This window comes from Molothrus ater, chromosome 5, assembly GCF_012460135.2.
Source record: "Molothrus ater isolate BHLD 08-10-18 breed brown headed cowbird chromosome 5, BPBGC_Mater_1.1, whole genome shotgun sequence".
NCBI lineage: Eukaryota > Metazoa > Chordata > Aves > Passeriformes > Icteridae > Molothrus > Molothrus ater.
This window is the reverse complement of record NC_050482.2, coordinates 58629695-58650625: the sequence shown is the minus strand read 5'-3', so window position 1 is coordinate 58650625 and position 20931 is coordinate 58629695. Positions and strand designations below refer to the sequence as shown.

At 38.6% G+C, this 20931-nt stretch overlaps 1 protein-coding gene across 1 annotated transcript in view; it reads left to right on the top strand.

Annotated features, from left to right (window-relative positions):
- The window catches only part of TRIM24 (tripartite motif containing 24), a 54511-nt gene extending 33826 nt beyond the window's left edge, over nucleotides 1-20685 (top strand). Inside the window, exons 6-19 of the mRNA XM_036405068.2 lie at nucleotides 377-491; nucleotides 1104-1250; nucleotides 3825-3942; nucleotides 5198-5463; nucleotides 6094-6258; nucleotides 7746-7925; nucleotides 9639-9774; nucleotides 10838-10910; nucleotides 12189-12357; nucleotides 12906-13204; nucleotides 16146-16278; nucleotides 17246-17320; nucleotides 18531-18680; nucleotides 19714-20685. Coding sequence (XP_036260961.1) covers nucleotides 377-491; nucleotides 1104-1250; nucleotides 3825-3942; nucleotides 5198-5463; nucleotides 6094-6258; nucleotides 7746-7925; nucleotides 9639-9774; nucleotides 10838-10910; nucleotides 12189-12357; nucleotides 12906-13204; nucleotides 16146-16278; nucleotides 17246-17320; nucleotides 18531-18680; nucleotides 19714-19923 — 2236 coding nt within the window. The 3' untranslated portion in view covers nucleotides 19924-20685. The remainder of the gene's footprint in view (nucleotides 1-376; nucleotides 492-1103; nucleotides 1251-3824; nucleotides 3943-5197; nucleotides 5464-6093; nucleotides 6259-7745; nucleotides 7926-9638; nucleotides 9775-10837; nucleotides 10911-12188; nucleotides 12358-12905; nucleotides 13205-16145; nucleotides 16279-17245; nucleotides 17321-18530; nucleotides 18681-19713) is intronic.
- The last annotated feature ends 246 nt before the right edge of the window (nucleotides 20686-20931 follow it).

The following is a 20931-nucleotide window of genomic DNA, read 5'->3' as shown; positions in this document are numbered from 1 at the left end:
AACAGCTAAATTAGTGCCATTCTACCTGAGATGGAAATTAGATTTAAGCAGTTTTGATTGGCATGGACCATTCCAGAAAAGTGCCAAAACTCTGAAAAATCAGCAATTTCAATTAAAATGAGCATTTAATAGGGGCACATGTCAGAGTTATGACATTAGTGTTTGCCACCAGTTAATGAATTTTGTCATAGGTCACTGTTACTCGCTCTATTTCTCCCAGTAATTTTCCTGGCTATAAGTATCTGATGATACATGTATTAATTGCTGCATATGACAAGAAGTATTGTAGTCTAAGCCACAGATTTTTTGTTAAATACTGTTTAGAGGATGGGTTTATGAGCTAAAGAACATTATTTTCTATACTGTCTACTTACAGAATTCTTGAAGTGAATCAGAATCAAAAGCAGGTGGAACAGGATATTAAAGTTGCCATATTTACACTGATGGTAGAAATAAATAAAAAGGGAAAAGCTCTGCTGCATCAATTGGAGGTAATTTCATTTCTATCATAAGAAAGAAAAACTTTCAATCTTATTTTTTTTTTCGATGTATTCATATTACAGTAAATTTCTAGCATGAGTCCTCCTGTGCATGTCCTATCATGATTCCAAAGTGGATAGGAGTACTTGAGCAAGTGGGGTTTTTGGTGGAGGAAAATTTGGTTTTTGAGGGGTGGCCAGTTTCTTTCTCCATGCTTTTACAATTCATAATTCCACATGTCATGCATGAAAAGTGCTTTATCAGATTTTTTCATAAATTCAGTAATCCAGTAGCAAATCACAGGAGAAAATTCTCTAGAATGGGTACCTGGAAAAATAATATCTCCAATTGTGTTTTAAAAAGAGAGAGTGTGTGTGTGTAGAGATGCACACACATACATATATATATAATATATGTAAAAATGTGTAATTAGCACAGAAAGCCCTGATACCTTGAGTAAATGTGTACTGACTTTTCTGCTTGATAGCTGCTGCATCAGGGGGCAGAGTCCTTTTTAGAGGAGCTAAGTGAAACCATTGATCATTGTGAATTACCAGTATGAAAGTTAATGCCTTTTAACTGTAAGCTGAACCTTTTGACTGGAACTGCTTTTCTACTTGCAGACTCTGGCAAAAGAGCACAGGATGAAACTTCTGCAGCAACAACAGGAAGTGGCAGGTCTCTCTAAACAGCTGGAACACGTCATGAATTTTTCCAAATGGGCAGTTTCCAGTGGGAGCAGCACAGCACTGTTGTACAGTAAACGTTTGGTAAGGTTAGGAAGACAGCTCTCTCCATTCACCCAGAGATAGGGTTAACTCAGATATGCATGCACATGCTTGTCTGGAGTACTAGGGTATTAGAATTTTTAATGATTATCTACTAATTGGAATATTTATATATGCTTGTCTTGGTTTTCTCTTAAACATAAATACAGAATGTTTCTATAAATTTAGCTCTCTGGTCATCATTCTCTCCTGTTACAATACCATAGAACTATTGTAGATCTGCAGAAGCAGGAACAACTCCTTTTCTGTGGGTTGAAAACCATGAAGCCATGAAACACTGGCAAAAAATGTTGTGTGGCCTACATCATCATTGTGCTTCTTTACAATATTTGCTACAGCATCTGAGTTCATGAAAAACAGTATTTGTATATGATAGTGTCTGGTATCTAGCATTTTAATGTAAATATTATTGTATGCCTTTGTTCAGTCAGATTCATCTCCCACTGAAAGACTTTCAAAATTGATAAAAATCAAACAAAGGTTTTTGTTTGTCCATACAAGCAATTACAAAGCTAAATTTTTCATTGCTATAACGACCCTTGAGGTCTGAGTGCATGTTGTCTCACTAAGCTTAATGTTCATGATAGACAGAAATCCTAGAAAATTTGAAAGAAAAAAAAAAAAAACCCGAAAGTTTACCTTGATTTTTCCAAAGGTTACTAGACTGTACTTTCCTGACAGCAGAAATCTGGGGCAATGTTGAGGAAAGGTGCTAGATGCTTTTTTTTTCCAATTCCTATAAACTGGTTCACAAAGTTTTTATCTTTATTTTTCTCATTGGTTAGTGGAGAACCTACCAGGGTATTTGGTGGGGTTTGTTTGTTTGGCTTTGAATTTGCTGTTGATTCTTGGTGGTGGTTTTTCTTTTTTCTTTTTTTCTTTTTTTTTTTTTTTTTTTGATACCCATTATTGATACTGCAGGCTATAGCAGAATATGACTTGTTTTTATCAACTTCAAGTAGTTAAATTCATTTGATCTGCCTTATACTGCCTCAACCAGTCATTATTTTTAATTGAATAGAGAAAAAGGACATCAAACTGAGTCATATTGTTTATAATTGCTTAGTGTTGCCATCGAGACTCTGCTACATGAGTAAGAAAACAAGTTGTGTTTCAGGCATCTTAATCATATAAACATTAGGCAGCTGAAAGAAAGGATCATCTAGCCCAGAAAGCCTTAGCAAATGAAAAGTATTTTTCAAAAGAACAGATTGAGCTTTAGAAAGTTGGTGCTGCCTGGGGGTTGAGTAGATAACCCATCTGTGGGCATTTGGAAAAATCTATTTCCAAGGAGTTTTGCATGTGAGACTTGTGCTCCAGCACATCCAGGAGAGAGGAAGGAATGCCCATCACACTTAAAGGCAGCATTAGAGCTTGGGGTGCTGTACTCTCGGGCTGTACTGTTCACTACTAACACCAGGCAGGTGTTTATCTACAACACATGTGTGCACAATAGTAGGAAAATAGTGGAGCAAACTATGGCAGAACTGTGTGCGACCAGTACTGCTAACAGGACAAAAGCCTGGAATTTCTGTAGTGTCATCTACTCCATTCTGGTAGTGTACACAAAAATCCTAAGGCAATCTCTAACCAAAATAATAATAATAATGCACTTAAAGTTTTTTCATGGTCATTTAAAAATCTGGAGTCAATTTTTTTTTGAGTATGGTCTTAAACTGACCTGCCTAAAATAAAAAGAAAAAAATCTTGTGTCATTTTAAACAGTTAAGATGATTTCGCCAAGTATCTCTTTTCCAGGAAATAATCCATCACTCAAGAAAAACAAGAGTTGAACTCAAGTTGATTTTTTTTTTACAGGATCTGCTCTGTGTGATTCTAAAATTAGTGCCTGTTAGATTTTGGTATATCAGTTCCTGACATTTCTAGTGAAACAACTGTGGGACAATATTTTCTTTCTAGGCACTAGATAAATTGTGAGCATTTGGTAGAATATTCTCTTGTGTAATCACAGTCCAGTTCTTTGGAACCAAGGCATTGGGAAAATCTGAAAATATCTGTGAATCTGAGTTTTCAAAGACAGTTTATAAAAATCTGTTCTTTGGCTGTCTGAAGAAAACTTAAATTTAGTACAAAAGAAAATTCCCTGTGATCATACTTGTTGCCAGACGAATGGCATACTTTGAAAGAATGAATGGGCTAAAATAGATTCATGGAGGAAAAACATCAATGGTTATGTAAATCTGAGTAGTTAAAGTCATTGAATATAATGGCCAAGTTTTTAGAAGCATATGTATTCTACAGGGAAGAATTGTTATTTTTGTTTAGGCTGTAGTTAATTCTTTTTAAAACTACGTTAGGAATAAGGGAAGATGTTAAAAATACCCCTTTATTTGTAGCTTGGACAAGTTTCTCTATCTTTAACCTCTATTCTCTAGGGGCTTGTTCAGGGGAGTTTTTGTTAGTGGGTTTTTTTGATTGGTTGCTTTGTTTGGTGTGTGTGGGGGTGTATTTTTGGGTTTCTTGTGCTGTTCAGATACATGGCTCGGCCCCAGAGGAGGAAAAAAAGCCAAACCCTTGTTTTTGTTCTTGTTCTAGATTACATATCGACTACGGTATCTCCTCCGAGCAAGGTGTGATCCTTCCCCAGTGACTAACAATACCATCCAGTTCCACTGTGATCCTAGCTTCTGGGCTCAGAATATTTTCAATCTAGGTATGATACATTTTTATTAGCCTTTTGGTGTCTTGATCCTATTTTGAAAGCAGCTTTCTTTTTGTGACGACAGCCTCTGCGCTATTCATTTCTTCATTTACTCTGTTAAATGTATTTCCCTAACTGTGAAAAACATTTAAAGTGCATTGCATGGGGAAAAGTTTTACTTATGAATACTATGATAAAGTATTAACAAACGTATCTTGTTTGAATGGTATATGTGATGGTGAAAATAGCAGCTTTCAGCTTTCTGGTCAATACTTCTAACTTCTGGCTTCTAAAACAAGGAACACAGTTTTTAACCTTATTTCCTATCCAAAGAAAGGTTTCCTGCTGTCAACCAGCACTCCCAGGTCCTTTCCCATGGGACAGCTTTCAGCCACAATGATAAGCACTCTAAGAACTCAACAGCTTGGCAGGACTTAAAGGTTTTAGAGGCCTTTCAGGATTTTGACTGTTGTGCTTCCTTTCTCTCTCCACTGTCATCTTGGTGGGCATTTTTGTTTTTCTGTCATGTGCAGAAGGCTTTGTGAGATTCCTGTGGGACATCTTCTGCCTTTCATCAGAAAGTGCTCTCTCAGTGTACAGGGGTGCAAATGTGTGATTCTCTACAATGTCAGAGGCAAAAAGTGTTATGGCACTTCTTCAAGGCAGACAAGCTCCTTTTCCCAGACAAGAGGACACTGGATGGTAGCAAGGAAATTCTCCAAGTTCCTTCTTTATAAATAATTTTCTTAGAGGCAGGAATTGAAAGTGAAACATATTTCCAGAAACCAGCTGTCAGGTTGTGTGGTGATAACTCTGAATTGCTGCTCAGCTGAGATGTTTGTCATGAGCTGACTTTTTCCTGTGTTTGGTGGACTCTTTTTCTTGTGTATATTTATTTCGTGAACCTCTGAAGTACAGTCCCTTGTATTCTGAAAAGTGCTACAATAGAAATGGCACCTGTATAGACCAGCACTGGGGTTCTTGTAAGACTTTAAGTGACAGTTAAAACCAAATCATGTTTATCTATCTAGTTTCAGAAATCACAGCCTTCAGGCCATTTTGTTTATGATCAGACATGTTCAGTTTCTGTAGATAAGCTAGATATAAGAACCAGTGAAGAAAAATAAAATAAAGTCTGAGTAAAGAAACAAATTACTTCAGAAATGGTTTTTGAGTTCTAGTCAGGCTGCATGTCACTGACAGTGTGATGGCATTTCTGCTAACTGCCATACCTCAGTACTGATTTTATTTCTTTTGGTTAAAATAGGTTCTTTAGTAATTGAAGATAAGGAAACTCCACCACATATGCCCAAGAGCCCTGTGATGGAAGCAAACTTGCAGCCACCAGGCAGCTTACCTCCCAACCAGCTCTCCAAGTTCCCAACCCAGATCAGCTTGGCTCAGCTGCGCCTGCAGCACATGCAGCAGCAGGTCATGGCTCAGCGGCAGCAAGCTCAGCGCAGAGCAGCACCTGCAGTTCTGCCAAACACAAGAGTGCCAGGAGCCATGCAACAACCTCCTGCTTCTCATCAGGTAAGCCAGCACTCTTTTCAGTCTCTCTTTTTTCCATGGCACTGAAGGAGAAAATAAAGATATGAAAAAAAGGAAAGCAATTAAACCTAGATACATAAGTTCAGCTGTCCTCATCTTCAGCATGCAGCTGTGTAGATGCTTTAGAGGACATTTTCTTTACTGAGAAATGAGTGGGCATTTTAAACTTGCCTTGCAAAATGCGTGGTAGCACCCAGCCTGTATTTATTCTTGGAAAAAAATAAAACCTTATTGTATCCAGCCATATACAGTGCTTAGCAACATTTTTGTGTTTTTGTCAAGTGATCAAAAAGTTAATGTCATTAATTTTTTTTGCTAAATCTATTTTGCATACCATCCAATGATTGTCTCGTGTATCTTTCAAAGCTGGAAACAATCTCACTGGCTCTTGTTATGTCTCTTCATATAATAAAATAATTCAAAACTCTCTACTAGGTTTTAACATTGAAATTCAATGCTTTTGATCATTCAGATAAATGGTGTGGTAGTATTTATTTGCAAATAATTTATGAGGAGTTTCAGAAGTTTGAAAGGACCATTTAGTAAAAAATGTGTGGAATATAGAACAGACCTCAGCTAACTTGCAGAACTGCTTTCATTGTTTTTATGCAGGCACCGCCACGCTTGATTCATTTTCAGAATCATAGTCCCAAGCCCAATGGTTCAGCTCTTCCTGCACAACAGATGAGATTTCCCCAGAATCAGAACCTACCAAGGCCAGCAGTGAAGCCCAACCCATTGCAAATGGCATTCTTGGCACAGCAAGCTATAAAACAGGTAAAGTGTCTTTCCCTTTTACTTTCCATTTAGAAATTAAACATCAAATGTGCCTTATATCATCTTTTATCCTACACTTCTAGAGTGCTTTTCAATTAAAACAGAGATTACATTATTTTTCTATGACAAGATACCCATAATTTTCTTCATGAAGTAAATGTCAAGTTGCTTTCATTTGGACAGTTCTAAGCAGCTGAAGCATTAGGGAGGTGAGCCCCTGTGCGGGCTGTGCAGGTGTTTCATTCTCTTACTTGCTGTTGCTGTGGTTTCTGACCATTTATGCAAAACTTAGCATGGCTATGGTCTGTACACTGCAGTCAGTGAGAAGACAAATCAGAAAATCCCAGTTTATGTTGATGATAGTGACTTCACCAGGAGCCAGGTAAAACCTTGACTGAAAAGCTAGAGCTGCCATGGTTCCCCAGGGGATGGCAAATCTGAACCCTTACAGGTGAGGGAAGAAAAGAGAGTCCACAATTGTGGCACCTCTGCTGAGTGAGACTGATCAATGCCCAGCTGATCAGCAGCTGAACTGGGGCAGAAGCAAACACATTGGTGTTTAGGAAGGCTCATCTTTATTAAAAACCATATTGTTTCCACATGAGTTGCTGGGTGCAGGTAAGCAGGAAAGAATCAAACAAATCTGTCACCTGAAAAGTGGGGTAATATCAGTTATGTTTGCAATGTTTATGATGTCAGAGAACTAATTCAATTAAATGGAAGAAAGCTGAACAATATCTAAGAGAACTTGTGAGAATAAAAAGTAAGTCATTTCTATTCTGTGCTTCTGAAAAGAAGGCTGGCCTGTCTACAAGCCTTTCTTTCAAGACACCTCATAATTCAGTAATGTCTTTCTGAAACTAGAGGCCAGTAAATAAAATGACTGACTAAAAGGAAATTGAGCATAGTCAGATTTTGCCCGCAGTTGCCAGGAAATTCCATTAAAGTCATTGAAAACTGCATATATCTAGATGAGAAAGAAATTTGGTCTGACTTGACTGTGCACTTCATATCATGGTGTTAAATGTATATATGGATGGAGATCCAGTCAGCATTTCAAATTCTTAATGACTTTATGTTGTTAAGGGAACATCAAAGACTTCAAGGCATGCAGGTTTATTTGGTAAAGCACTGGAGCAGTTGTGCCTTCAGCCTATTACCTGTAATGCTTTTATTTAACAAAAACTATTACTTTTCTTCCACAACACTGTCAATGCAGCATGAAATATTAATAGGTACTTAACACTGAGGTATAGCTTTGAATTTAAGAATTTGCATTCATTTCTTCTATTCATAGTTTTCAACTACTTGTCATCTTTCTGTGAGATTGGTTCATGAAATGACATAAGTTCAGAGTAAATCAGGATTTTATGTTTGAAGTCAGCTTCCTGAGCTAAGCTGCTGGTTCTATCAGTATATTCAGTTAGATGTGACCTGTTGCAAAGCAAAAAAATGCTGAATTGTGGATTTTTGTCTCTTCTCTTTAGTGGCAGATCAGTAGTGGACAAGCTTCATCCACCCCTTCAACTGCAAGCAGCTCCACATCGACTCCATCCAGCCCCACAGTCACCAGTGCTGCTGGGTGTGATGGGAAGAATTACGGCCCCCCCGTGATAGATTTGAGTTCCCCAGTGGGCAGCTCCTATAATCTGCCATCCCTCCCTGATGTGAGTGTGACACAGAGGCAATGTTTTACTGATTCTATTTTGAAGCCTAATGTTTCTGAGAAATAGAAACCTTTTAGACTGAAATTCTGTTTGTCAAAATAAAACAGTTCTAGGAAATAAACATTGCAGAGTTGCCTGCACATTGCTGGAAATACTCAGAACCATTCTGGGAGACAGCTGTTAGGACAACTAATTAAAAAAAGTAGGATTACAAGTTGTAATTGGACATGTTTATTTGTATGCTGCATATTTTTCTGCAGCCCTCAAAATGATCCTTACAAAATTCTTACAAAAATATGTTAGTGTAGCTTTTGTTGATCAGTGTCCATAGATAGCAGTGGTTTGCTGATGGCATTTCTGGTAGATTTTTAACATTTTTAAAATCTATTTTTAACTTATTAAAGGAGCTATCTTAGGTAGGTATTATTTGTCAGCATACTGGATATATTCCTTATATCTTTTCCTTTTGGTACTTCTTTTCTTCATATATTCTCTAATGTGCCTCTGAGCTGGTGATAGAAAGAGCATAGTAAGGTCATAATTTCTTAACCTTCTAAGCTTCTCTTTTATAATATCTTCTGAATGGTGCATGTTTGCCAGAGGTCCATGTTGGAGTTCTTGAGTCTTAGGTGATTTTATTTTTCCACATAAGTACCTAACCTGTTTTTTGTGGTCTAAGGTTTGTAGATATCTGAAGTGTCATGGTTTTCTAGTCATAGCTTGCTGTTACTTCCTTTATCCCCCATCTATGCTTTGTTTTTACCTACATACTGTGTGCTCTCTTTATTAAAATGGAGTACCTAGGCTACAGAATCACAGTATCTGTCAGACTTCGAGGGGGAGCTACACAACACAGTCATTAAACCACTGAGTCTGTGAGACATTTTAGCATATTTGTTTCTGTGACAGTATTATGAACTCTTCTGCTTGTGTGTGATGGAGTTCATGCTTTCAAGACACATGGCCCAAATCGCTGTAAATATGCTGACCTTGCCAAGGCTGCTGCATCCACTTTGGATACATCTTATCAAACATTATCTTACATACTGGGAGAAACCAAACATTTCAAAAAGTCATTCCCCTCATCAAACCAGAATGTGTAGCTTTTATGGAAAGTTAGAATGCTGCATTGGGAGCCCCTGGAATAAAGTTCAGTTGTCTGGCCTGAGCCATGGTGGAAAGAGCAAGTGTTGGCTTGCTGTTTCCATTTTGAGTCAATATGCATGGCTCCTGTCCAGAGGGTATGTGGGACAGATGGGATTGAGTGTCCTTTGAGTTTCTTCCAGTCCTGTTCAACACCCATGGATTAAGGGGTAGTTTGTGTATAGCATATTATCTTTTTGAGAGTATTTAATGTGAGCAAGTCCAGAGAAGGTATGGAGATAAACTTACTTCAGTGTTTGAAAGCTCCATGTTTGCTTTAAGCCTTCTCTGTAGCCTGTGGAGAAAAATTGGCATGTACAGAATTATCTGCTCTTAAAATGAAGCACTGTCTGGATTTGGCTATTTCTTTTTAGGGAAAGCAAGATTACATGTTTAAAAGTAACCATCTCACTTTTGGACGGGTAAACTTTGGTGAAATGCATTTTGGTCTTTGCTTTCAAAATAACAGCATGACAGAGGCTTTTTGGTTTTGTTTTGTTTTTGTTGTTTTGAAGGGGTTTTTTTCCCTTCCCAACACTAACTGCTTCCCTTTGCTTCTCCACCTTTTAGATTGATTGTTCAGGAAACATCACACTGGATAATGCTGTAAGGAAGGATGGCACTGTAGAGCAGAATCAGCCAAAACCCCCTTCAAACAGGACTGTGCAGTCACCAAATTCCTCAGTACCATCACCAGGCCTCTCAGGTAATTGAATGTGGTGCAGTTTTCTATTTAAGTGGTGCAATTAAAAAATCAAATGTGGCAATGTTAACACTGACATCAGAATTAATTCTGTTTTATATTAAACATAAGAAATAAGAAAATGAACACAAAGTTGTAGAAAAACCCTGGTAGGAGGTAGAGTTGAGATAATGTTTTAGCACTGTGATCCAAAGCATCCAGATCTTAAAAACAGGGAGGAAAAAAAAAGGGTAGATTTTAGCAAATTGACTAGAAATATATAGGAAAGTGACACTCTCAGGTGTACACCAGATTAAAACCTAGCAGCTGTGGTAAGAGACAAGTATTTGAGAAGGTGAGAGAGGGTGTAACAGCACACTAGAAATGGTGCCTTGGGTGGGTAGTGCAGCACTGACACAGGATGACCAGAGAAATTACTGTGATGGGTGGCTGAATGTGGTAGACCTGGAAGATCCAGGGGATTCCTGTCACCATGCTGGTGGCCCACCATGCTGGTGGCAGCTGTTCCTTGCTCCCATTTTCTGACCTGAGCTGTGGGAATGCTGTGAGTGGGAATTCCCAGGGAGCACTCGTGCGCTGGCTGGTGGTGCTCCCACATTGCTGCAGGACAGCAGAGACAGCGGCTGGTGCATTCACAGGCAGCACTAACAGCCCGCTCAGCCTTCTCAGGGCTGCTGCTCAGCAGTCTGCCTCACAAGGCTTTTGGCTCTCTGGGCCCCAGACCTTTGGTCTCTCTCATATCTGTCCCCCAGACTGCTTCCTGCTCGCAGCTCCAAGTTTCCTGGCAGTTCTCCTGAGATCTGCTTGAATTTAGTAAGACAAAACAGCCTGCAGGGATCAGGTGGAGAGGTCAGCCAGGCGAGGTACTCACCCATCAGCCTCCTTGCATGCATGGGCCCTTTCTTAGTCCTCTTTCCCTCTGTTAGCTCATGCCTCTCATCCTTTCATGAAAATGTATTAAATGAGATATTTCTCACTGCAGGAGAAATTTTCCCCAAAACGTGTGCATTGCTCTGAGTCACATCTCAGGCCTGTGTTCTGTTCTAATCTGATCCTTCTGTCCTAGGAGGAATCAGTGTGACAAACGTACACCCTCCAATTCGTTCACCCAGTGCCTCCAGTGTTGGGAGCAGAGAGAGGTAAGGAAAGTGTGAGAGAAGGAAATGTAACTTCCACCTGACAGAGCATGCCTGAGTCTCTTCTCTCTTTAATGCATAAAGATGTCAATTTGTCTCACCTTCTCTGTTAACAGGTCAGGCCAGATGGTTGTTAGAGCACTCTTTGCATTCTAAAAACAGTAATTTCATTTGTAATGCATTAATAGAACATCTAATGATGTATTGACTCTGCAAATGATGGTTAGGTTGGCATTATTGAAAGAATACCATTTATAAATTAGGTTTTAAGTTCAGAAAAATCAGCTAAAGGAAAAAGCTGCATATTGAAGGCCCTTGTGGAACTATAAATTACTCCAGAATTGAGGAACTGATGTTACAAAGAGGGTTATTAACCATTTTCTTCTGCAATACAGTTAAATGAGCACTAGATATCTACTGAGAGTCTACACAAATGTTTTTATCCCTAACTGATGGAATATTAATGAACAAATATATTTACACAGCGTTGTTTAAAGAGTGCAGATCTGTTAATGCGTTGCAATAAATTAGAGCATGCATCTGACATGAGATTAATTTTTCATGCAGAGAAAAATCAGATGACATTCATCCTACTTGAGTTGGAAATGCAGGTGCTTTTTAATCTGGAATACCTTTTGCTCTATTCCATTTACATGGTAAATTCTGTGAAGGACTCTTATGAACAGTTTAAATGGTTGTTTGAAGAGTCTTTACTTGCATTTAAAAATGTGATTTCATATGCTGCTGCTTGAATTAATTTTGTTAGATTTAAATTCTTCACTTTTATTTAAAAAGATGAGCAGGTATTTTAAAGTTTGATTGTCCATTCTCATCTTGTTAGGACTAAATACATGAAAAAAGACAGGGTCCAAGTTTTGGTGGAGCTGCAAGGCTCTAAGAAAGTTTCCCAAGATAATATAAATATCTATTTTATCTGCTTTATTTGGTTGTGTAGTTTACAATGTCCAGTGAAAGTGCTTTTTTGTGCATGATTTGAAAGAAACTGAACTTTGCAAATTTTGCACTAACGGGTCAAACCATGAGTAATTCTCAAATTTTAATGGTGGAGCCATTAAAATTTTCCCATTTGGTAATGCTTTTTCAGTATACATCAAAGGAAATAAGCTTGGATGTTGCATTCCATAAAGAGAATACTACTCAGGATTCAAAGAAACAAAGTGGATTCACATCCTGAGGTCTTGGAAAGCATCAGTGTACAAAAGGTGTCCAGTTCTCACTCCCAATTTCCTTTTTTTTCCTGCCTCTTCCTGTCATTTACAGTTCTGGCTCCTCCAGCAGGCCCCCAGGAGCTGATTCCACACACAAAGTCCCTGTTGTTATGTTGGAGCCCATCAGAATTAAGCAGGAGTCAAGTCCATCAGAGGAGACCTTTGATTTCCCCATCGTTGTCGTGAAGGAAGAGACGGAGGAGGAGCCCCGGCCTCGGAATGTAATGTTTGCAGCTGGAAAGAGCTCCTTTCTCTTTGGAGGGTATTTTGTATTTATGGGGACTAAAATAATTTACTTGTATTCTGTTGGGAACTGTTTTAGGGGAAAACTAAAATGCTAAGTAAAAGGAAGAGATGAAATTCAAAATCAAACTAGCCCTACTGCCAGTTAAATTAAATGGTGTGATCAGATTGTTTTTATCCATTGAAAACCTGGGAAATCCAGGAATAACTTGCAGAGATGACATTTTTTTCAGGTGCTGCTAGGAAATGTTTCTAGGCATAGTGCAGAAATATCCCTTAACAAGGTATTATTTTTTTGGGCCATCAGAGGTTAGTTTTTTATTGGTGGAGCAGTAAATAGCCTTTCATAGCTAATTTATTTTGTTCATTTGCCTGTGTTATAGAGTGTTACTAATTTCTGCATGCATGTAGCAAGTTGTATGGCTGCTGGTATAGAAATCTGTTATTCAGGTCAGTTAGCACGTTTTTAGGGTCATGTAAATTCACATAAATACTGTAATCTGACCTCCTTTGTTTCTTCCTGCAGTCCATACTTACTTCCTTGCTGCTGGATACCAGTCACAATTCCACTTCTGAGGAAGCCATGCTAAGAACAGATGCACCAGACAGCACAGATGACCAGCCAGGGGCACTGCAGGAGAGCACCTTCCCTGGGAAAACAGGATGGATGGGATCCTCCCATGCTGGTGAGGGCAGAAAAGAGGATGATCCCAATGAAGATTGGTGTGCTGTATGTCAAAATGGAGGGAAGCTCCTCTGCTGTGAGAAGTGTCCCAAAGTATTCCATCTTTCCTGTCATGTCCCTACATTGATGAGCTTTCCAAGGTAATTGACTTTTTAGATTCCATCTAAAATTGCACTAGAAGACATTTGATTTCTATTGTGAAACCCAGGGTAAAAAGTTCCAGTCTCAGAAGAAGAGCAGTGCTTTCTTTAAAGTCTTTTATCCAGGAGTTTTATTACTTGGAGAAAATCTGAATTTTCATGAAACTTCAGCTTAATTGTATATTTTTCTACAAAATCTGGTAAAACTCTTCACTTATTTGACAATTAAGCAAGCTCACATCTAGGGCATCTATTATTAAAGCTGGGACGCAGAATTAGCAATCTGTCATAAAATGTTTTAAGGGTGACTGAAATTAGTTAAATTTCTTCATAATAAGGATTTTAAAAAAAATTAAGACATGTCTACAGGAAAAATCTGAATTAATATAGTATTAAATATATTACCTCAGTGCTAAACATGGCTACACTCCAAGCATGGGATGTGTAGTGACTGACATATTTTATAACAGCCAGTATTGAAACAAGCATTGGGCTTTCTTGGTTGGCTGTTACAAAACCATTGCTCAGTTTCTTGACTTTCAAAATCAAGCCTTAAGTAGATTATTGTTATAAGCATTACTGGCATTTGCTTCTGGAATTTGTGTCTTTGATTGAAATAAAGGGCATTTGTTAATGCCCCAGCTTGGAAATGTCATGCTATGAGCTTGTTTGCATTAAAGGATAAAAACATTGGTCATGACATGCTCATTGGTTAATGCTCTTATAAATATTAGGTTTTCTGATTAAATATCAGCATAGTTTACTGGTGTAAAACATTTGCACAGCAACTTAGATTAGCAGGTTGATCATCTCTGTGCTACTCTGAACAGGCATACTTCTGGAAGTATGTCTTAAATGTCAGTTGAAATGACACATAAAAATGTTTCTCTTACTTTTTGAAACTTCAATTTCCAGGGCTTTTTTAATTAAAACAATGCTACATTACAGTTTTATGCCATAAGGAAAACCCAGTAAGGTTACAGTAAGCACTTACATTAATAAATATTCTTTCTGGCAAGGAAACGAAATAATAATCCTGAAGCAGGTAGATAACTATCCATTACAAGACTTTATTTCTATTAAAATTAAATATTCAATTGCAAGTCTTTAAAATGCTTTATTTTTACTGGATCATTCAGTGGAAACTGAGGTAATGATGTCTGAGGGCAAGAGAGCCAAAAACCACTCTGGTGGCAGGTGTTCAGATCTCTAAAGGTGCATATTGCTACAGGTGCATTGTGTTCCTGGGCTCCAGAGCAGTTAGGTGAAGTTTCCGCCTGACTTCTGATGTATCAGGTTTTTGTTCTCATCTTTGTGGGGTTGCTTGCTTTTTTTCCTCCCAGCTCTAAATCTGCCAAACAAACTTTAGTCTCTTAGCATTAGTTCCTTCAAACACACAAAATAATTCTGTTATTATTGTGTCAGGGGTGGCAGTCTGCTGCTTTCGTGGTTGCTTTTTTTTCCTGTTTCAAGTGGATAGAGCAATTTCATAGGTTCAAAGAGTCACGGGGTATTTTGGGTTGGAGGGACCTTTAAAGACCCTCTAATTTTAACCTCCCTGCAACACTCAGGGACATCTTCAACTAGACAAGGTTGCTCAGAGCCCCATCCAACCTGGCCTTGAATGTTTCCAGGTATAAGGCATCCACCACCTCTCTGGGCAACCTGTGCCAGTGTTTCACAGTCCTCACTGTAAAAAACTTTTTCCTTGTATCCAGTCTGAATCTGCCCTCTTTCAGTTTAAAACATGTTCCCACATAGATTCATAGGGCCACAGCATCTTATTTCTTTCACTCCAACCTACAACATTCTTTCTGATTCTTGGATATTTTAATACATGATTTCTTGTATCTCAAGATCTCTAGGTCATAGCCTGTATTAAATTTTGTGTGTCTGCCACATCATTTCTGTGAGGCTTGTCCAGGCACAGAGGTGACACTGTCATAAATCACTCTGTGAAGTTAAGACAGTAGAAAGCAAAACTTCTTGTTGAAGCAAAATGCCCATCATTCACCACTGCATGCTAAAAACTGGCAGATGGTGAAAATCTTTGGATCACTCTGAATAGAAAACAGTAAGATGAATTCTTCTGCCTTACTATTGAAATGAAATAAAGGGTGCTGCAAAAACTATTTCCCATTTATGAAGACTTTGTTTAACATGCCTCTGGGTAAATGTATGCATTTGGTCTCATAACTGGTTATTGCTGGATTCTGTCTATTGTGTGATGATTCAGCCCTCTGGTGGTTATCTGCAAGCATGCAGTTTCTCTTTTTGTAGAGAACTATAGTGAAAAAATAGACTCTTCAGAGGTTTTTTTCAAAACTTTCAAGTTCACAAATAGTGTTCAACAATCAGTAGACATAGCTTGCAGATCTAATTATCTTATAATCTTATGCTGACCTTTAAATCTCCAGTACTGTCTTTTGCAAACTGGTAAAATCATTAATACCTCAAAGTTTTAAGGAGTGAAATATTTTCAGTTTCACAAAGAATCCTGTCTATGGTAATCTCTGTAGATTAGTAATGTGCTGTAGGATCAAGCTTGTAGAGGGTATGTAGTTCTCACCATATAGTACTAACACTTTTCCTTCTCTTCAGCCCATATGACTCCTTCAGTCTCTCTGTAGTTATGGCTGTACAGGGCTTTCATAGTGCTGTCCTTAAATGCTCAAGTGAAAAAACTCAGGATTGACAAAGGTAGAGACCATCTGTCTGTCTTTCTGCTAGGACACCATTAATGGCACCAGTGACACTAAAAGGAAACAAAGCTGTAGTAAAGCATTTTTGCCAGCAGCCTTTTGTACCACCACCAAGAATACAACAGAGATGCAGAGGAAACCCACCCCACAGATGAGGGATTTACCCAGAAATATGTGGAAAGCCTTCCACAAAGGAGTGCTCCCTCACTGAGCTCAATGTGTCTGTTTGTCTTCTTTAGTGGAGAGTGGATCTGTACATTCTGTCGGGATTTGTCCAAGCCAGAAGTTGAATATGACTGTGATAAACCTGCTCACAGCTCTGAAAAAAGAAAATTGGAAGACACCGTGGGTTTGGCACCCATAGACCGCAGGGTAAGGATAAAATTACTATTTAAAACCTTAAAGCTGAAGCAATTTTGAACTGTGTTAGAAAATTTTGTCAGTGTTTAGCTGTTTTCTGATGGCAACTTGTGTATGAATATTTCATTTGGGGGTCTTAGTCTACACGTAGAAAGAACCATGGAGACTCCCAGGCTCACAATGTATGGCACTGATTATGTGGGTGGTTGTGATGAGATTTTTTGCTAGCACAGTATCTAAATGTTGCCAATGCAGTGTGTAATATAAGCAGGTCTGAAGGGCTGTAACATAGACAGGGTCAGCTGGAAACATGCAGGTTTGTACAAAGCACAATTGCAAAGCAGCAAAGCACCCATGGAGCTACATCAGGATTTTATCTCCACCTGTTACTCCCCTGTCCTAACCTGAGCGTTCCCATCCTCGGGCTGGGTGTGCCCTGCAGGTGTCCCAGGGGTGGGATGCACCTGGCAGCTGCCCTGCAGCCTCGGGAGGTCACTTTGCCATTTGGCCCAGGCTCCAGGAGCATTCTGTGCCCTTTGAGGGCCCATGTGCACCAAGATCAGTCACAGCCATCACCACTCCCCCACCCATGGAATGAATTAATTATGCAAGCATCCAGAGAGTTCCTCCTGCAATTCCCACCTGGTGTTCTTATCTTAGGACAGATCACATTGCCCATCAATTGTGTGTGTGTGGAGGACAGACTTTGTCACACCATTATTTACATGTGCTCTATTTGTATTTTGCATTAAATGTAAGTTATAAGCCCTGTAAAGATGCTAATAAGGGATCATCGAGCATAAAATCACACAGAAGTATTTTTTAGAATCTCTTTCAAGGCTCAAGATCCAGTTTATTATATTTGAATACACAAAGAAAAAGGGGGAATACTGAGTTCTGTATTTTCTGTAGTTTGTGATTTTAAAATAAGCTGTGTAGGATTCCTGAATTACTTGGGTATCTGTTTTTCTTGGCACAGAAGTGTGAAAGACTGCTGCTATACCTCTACTGTCATGAAATGAGTCCTGCCTTTCAAGATCCAGTTCCTCCCACAGTATGTACCTCACTTCTATTTTATGGTAGCAGCATATTTGCCATGTTTCTAGTGGCATTCTAAAGTCCATTATCATAAGTCAAATTCCACAGACGTTCAATGTATTAAACATGTTTAGTTTTATTGAAACTGTCTGAAGGGGGAAGTTAAAAGTTGAAGCATTGGGTTGGCAGGGGATTTACAAGTAAAATTCCACAATAACTGATTTTACTTAACACTTCAAAAGTAGTTTTGAAAAGTAATTTCTAACACTGCTGACTTCATACCCTGAGTTACATCGCTGAGAAGGTAAATTGGGATATATTTGGGGGTTTTAAACATAACCTGATTTTGAGAATTGGGATACTCCATAGTACTTACACAAAATTGAATTTCTTATTGACTTGAAATTTGTTAGTTTAAAATGGTAAACAGTACCTGGGTGCAGTAGAAGTCCAGAGCTACAAAGAGCTACCACTGTGATCAGATGAAAAGATGTTCTTCATGACAAGGCAGTGGGGAAGGACAAGTCAATGGGGAAAGAGTTCATCAAATCAAAAAGTAGTATGTTCCTAGGCAGCCTTTCCTCCATTTGAATAAGAATTCTGAAGAACATTCCACAGAGTTTAATAATAAGAAATGGCACAAGAGATTAACTGATTATTCATATTATGGTTATGTGTTACTAAATTCAGGTATTAAAAGCATGAGTCCAATTAAGAGAATGTAGAAAAAAATAAAAATATATTACTACTGATTTTCATTCTTATTTACTTTCTTATTCCTTCTAAAGAAAAAAAACCTCTTGATCCTACAGCCACAGTTTGGGTATGAAAACCACTGATGTCTCTGAAATTTGCCATAATTTCAAAGGACTTATTTCATATGGTGGTCTTGAGAGTGAAACTAATAGAGAGCTTATTTGACTACACCTAAAAATAACATCCAAACCAACTCATTTGCTCTATTATATGTCCTTAGTGGAGTTTTTAATGTATTTCTCCTTGATTTTAAAATAGGCATTGGAAAGACTATACTTTAGCCAACAAATTGTCATACATCACTGTTAATCCAGAAACTGTCTGCATGTATGTTAGAAGTGCAATTCTTGTATCTTTGAGTTGTACTTTGAAGATGAGACTAAATCTTGCCTGCTCCCTCAAATCTAAGTGTTTATGAAACAATAAATGATGAACATGATTGCATTTTGGACTTTTTTCCCACCACTTAGGTCCCTGATTACTACAGAATAATCAAGAAGCCTATGGACTTGTCAACCATCAAGAGAAGACTTGAAGTGACCAATTCATTCTACACAAAGCCAGAAGATTTTGTGGCTGATTTCAGACTGATTTTCCAAAACTGTGCTGAATTTAATGAGGTTAGGAAAGTAGATACTTTATCAGCTTTGTTGGCTTAGTTGTTTTCAGCATAACTGTAATGGGGGTACAACTTACAACACAAGAATTTATTGTATTAAACTTACTTTGATTATGAAAAAAACAGTGAAAACATAGATCAGATTTGACACTGCTGTGATAACTCTGCAGTGGAGATCTTTCCAGAAAAGGGAGGAGGGTGGTAGCAAACACAGCTGAATGGCCTGACAGCAGCTAAAGAAAAGGACAATGTTTGTCATACAGGTTAATGGTGGGCATTATGATCTAAAAATTGGTTTAGTCCTGCTTATGTCAGATCTTAAATTCAGTGGGGTTTTCATTCTGGGATCCCTTATGATTTCAAGTTGCATTTAATAGTTATTATCCCCTACTGCACATAAGAGAATATGTGGTGAAATAGGATGCAGGTTCTGAGTAGGCCACAAAATGAGAGAGAATTACAGTGGGAAAAAAGGCTTTTCCATGTGGCTTCTGTGGGGTTCTCATCCAGTCACCCTGAGAGCTAGGACTTACTCCTACTCTGGTGATATCTGCTTCAAGAAACTGGTAGCTGTGGTGGCTGATGACTTTAGGACTGCTCAGTCTTCCATGTTACACTCATCATCTACCAAGTAATATTTTCTTTGTTTCTAAAAAGATCTGTAAGCTAGAGAAGTTTCTAACACCCTGAGGGCATACCTGTGTTTCACAACACAACACAACTCTGTCCCCCTGCTCCCACCCCAGTCAGGATTTAAGAGTTTTTAGAATCTTTATACAGCTTTGAAGTACCCAGGCAGTGTGGCTTTTGTGAGAGGCTTCTGTGGTCACCTGTTAGAGAAAAAAAATCATTGGTGGTTGTTGGCTGGAAGATTGCCCTCACTCTGTATTTTTGTGCTCTTTGGGGCCCTGTGCTCCATAGCCATTCCTGCTGATGAGTGATAATTTTTTTTGGTAGTTTGTACCTAAAAGACCTAATGTGATCTAAGTCCAAAGCTATTTCACAGTGCACTGATGTTGTTCATTCACCCACAGCCCGATTCAGAAGTGGCTGATGCCGGCATGAAACTTGAAGCCTACTTTGAAGACCTTCTAAGGAACCTTTATCCTGAGAGAAAGTTCCCTGTACAGCCAAGCAGCCAGAGTGAAAAAGATAACCCAGAACTTACCGATGACTCGGATGATGACTTTGTACAGCCCCGGAAAAAACGCCTCAAAGGAGAAGAGCGTCAGTTCCTTAAATGAGCCACATGTGTTACTACAGAAAGTTTTTTAAAAACTGAAAATATTTATCACTGGTATCACTGTTTTGACTTGTAGGTTTGTGAATATTTACTAGACTTTCTACCCCCTGTCTGAAACACAAATCTAATGGAGATCAAGGCATGTGAAGAGCTTCTCTGAAGTTCAAACCTTTCATCTCTTTTCTGGAGCAGCTCAGAAATTGCCATTTGCGTGGGGTGACAGCTGTTTAACTTTGCTTTGAAGAAGTTTGTACAGAATTGAACTTCAAAACACGACATGAGTTCAACATGTGGCTTTCTGAGTTTAAAGAAAATGTGATCTCACCAGACTTTTAATTTTACCAAAGGCATGTGGCTGGCCATAATTTGATCTCTCTGTACTGTATTTAACACAAGCCATGAAAAAAGATGGTGTAACGTTGTTGTCCTGCAGTACTGGTTGGTATAATGAAAGTGTAGTTGCCCCCAAAGAAGTTACTGGAAATTTTTAAATGTAAGGGAGAGGGTAGTAAAAATAACTTAAAAAAAACCCAAAAATAACGAAGAGGAATTCTAGTGGAGGAAGTAAAGAACAGAATATTTTGTTTTGCGCCATGTTTCTCACCACCAGCAGGAGCCAATGGTATTTCTGTACTATTTTAACAGGTGTCTCAAGTGTGATGTACCTCTGTTTAATGAAGTTGGTGGGAAAGTCTTAAGTGGAAAAATGTTTGTTTCCAAAACCAGTCATTTTTGTGAATTTTTAAAGAGGGGAGAAAAAGCATCCTTTCTGTGCACAATCTCTTGTTCTTTTCCCACATTTCTAAATGTCAGAATGCAACCAGTATTCACTAGCGAGTACACAAGTTTGAAGAGAAAGGTATTGCTCTTCAGCCCTCCATCTGTCCTTGATCACCAGAAAATGAAGATGAATTGCCTTATTTTGTTCCATCTGCTTTCCAGAAGCTCTGACAACAACCTTGGGATTGCTTCTGCCCTCGGAGCACACCTCCAGTGGGACCCACCTGTG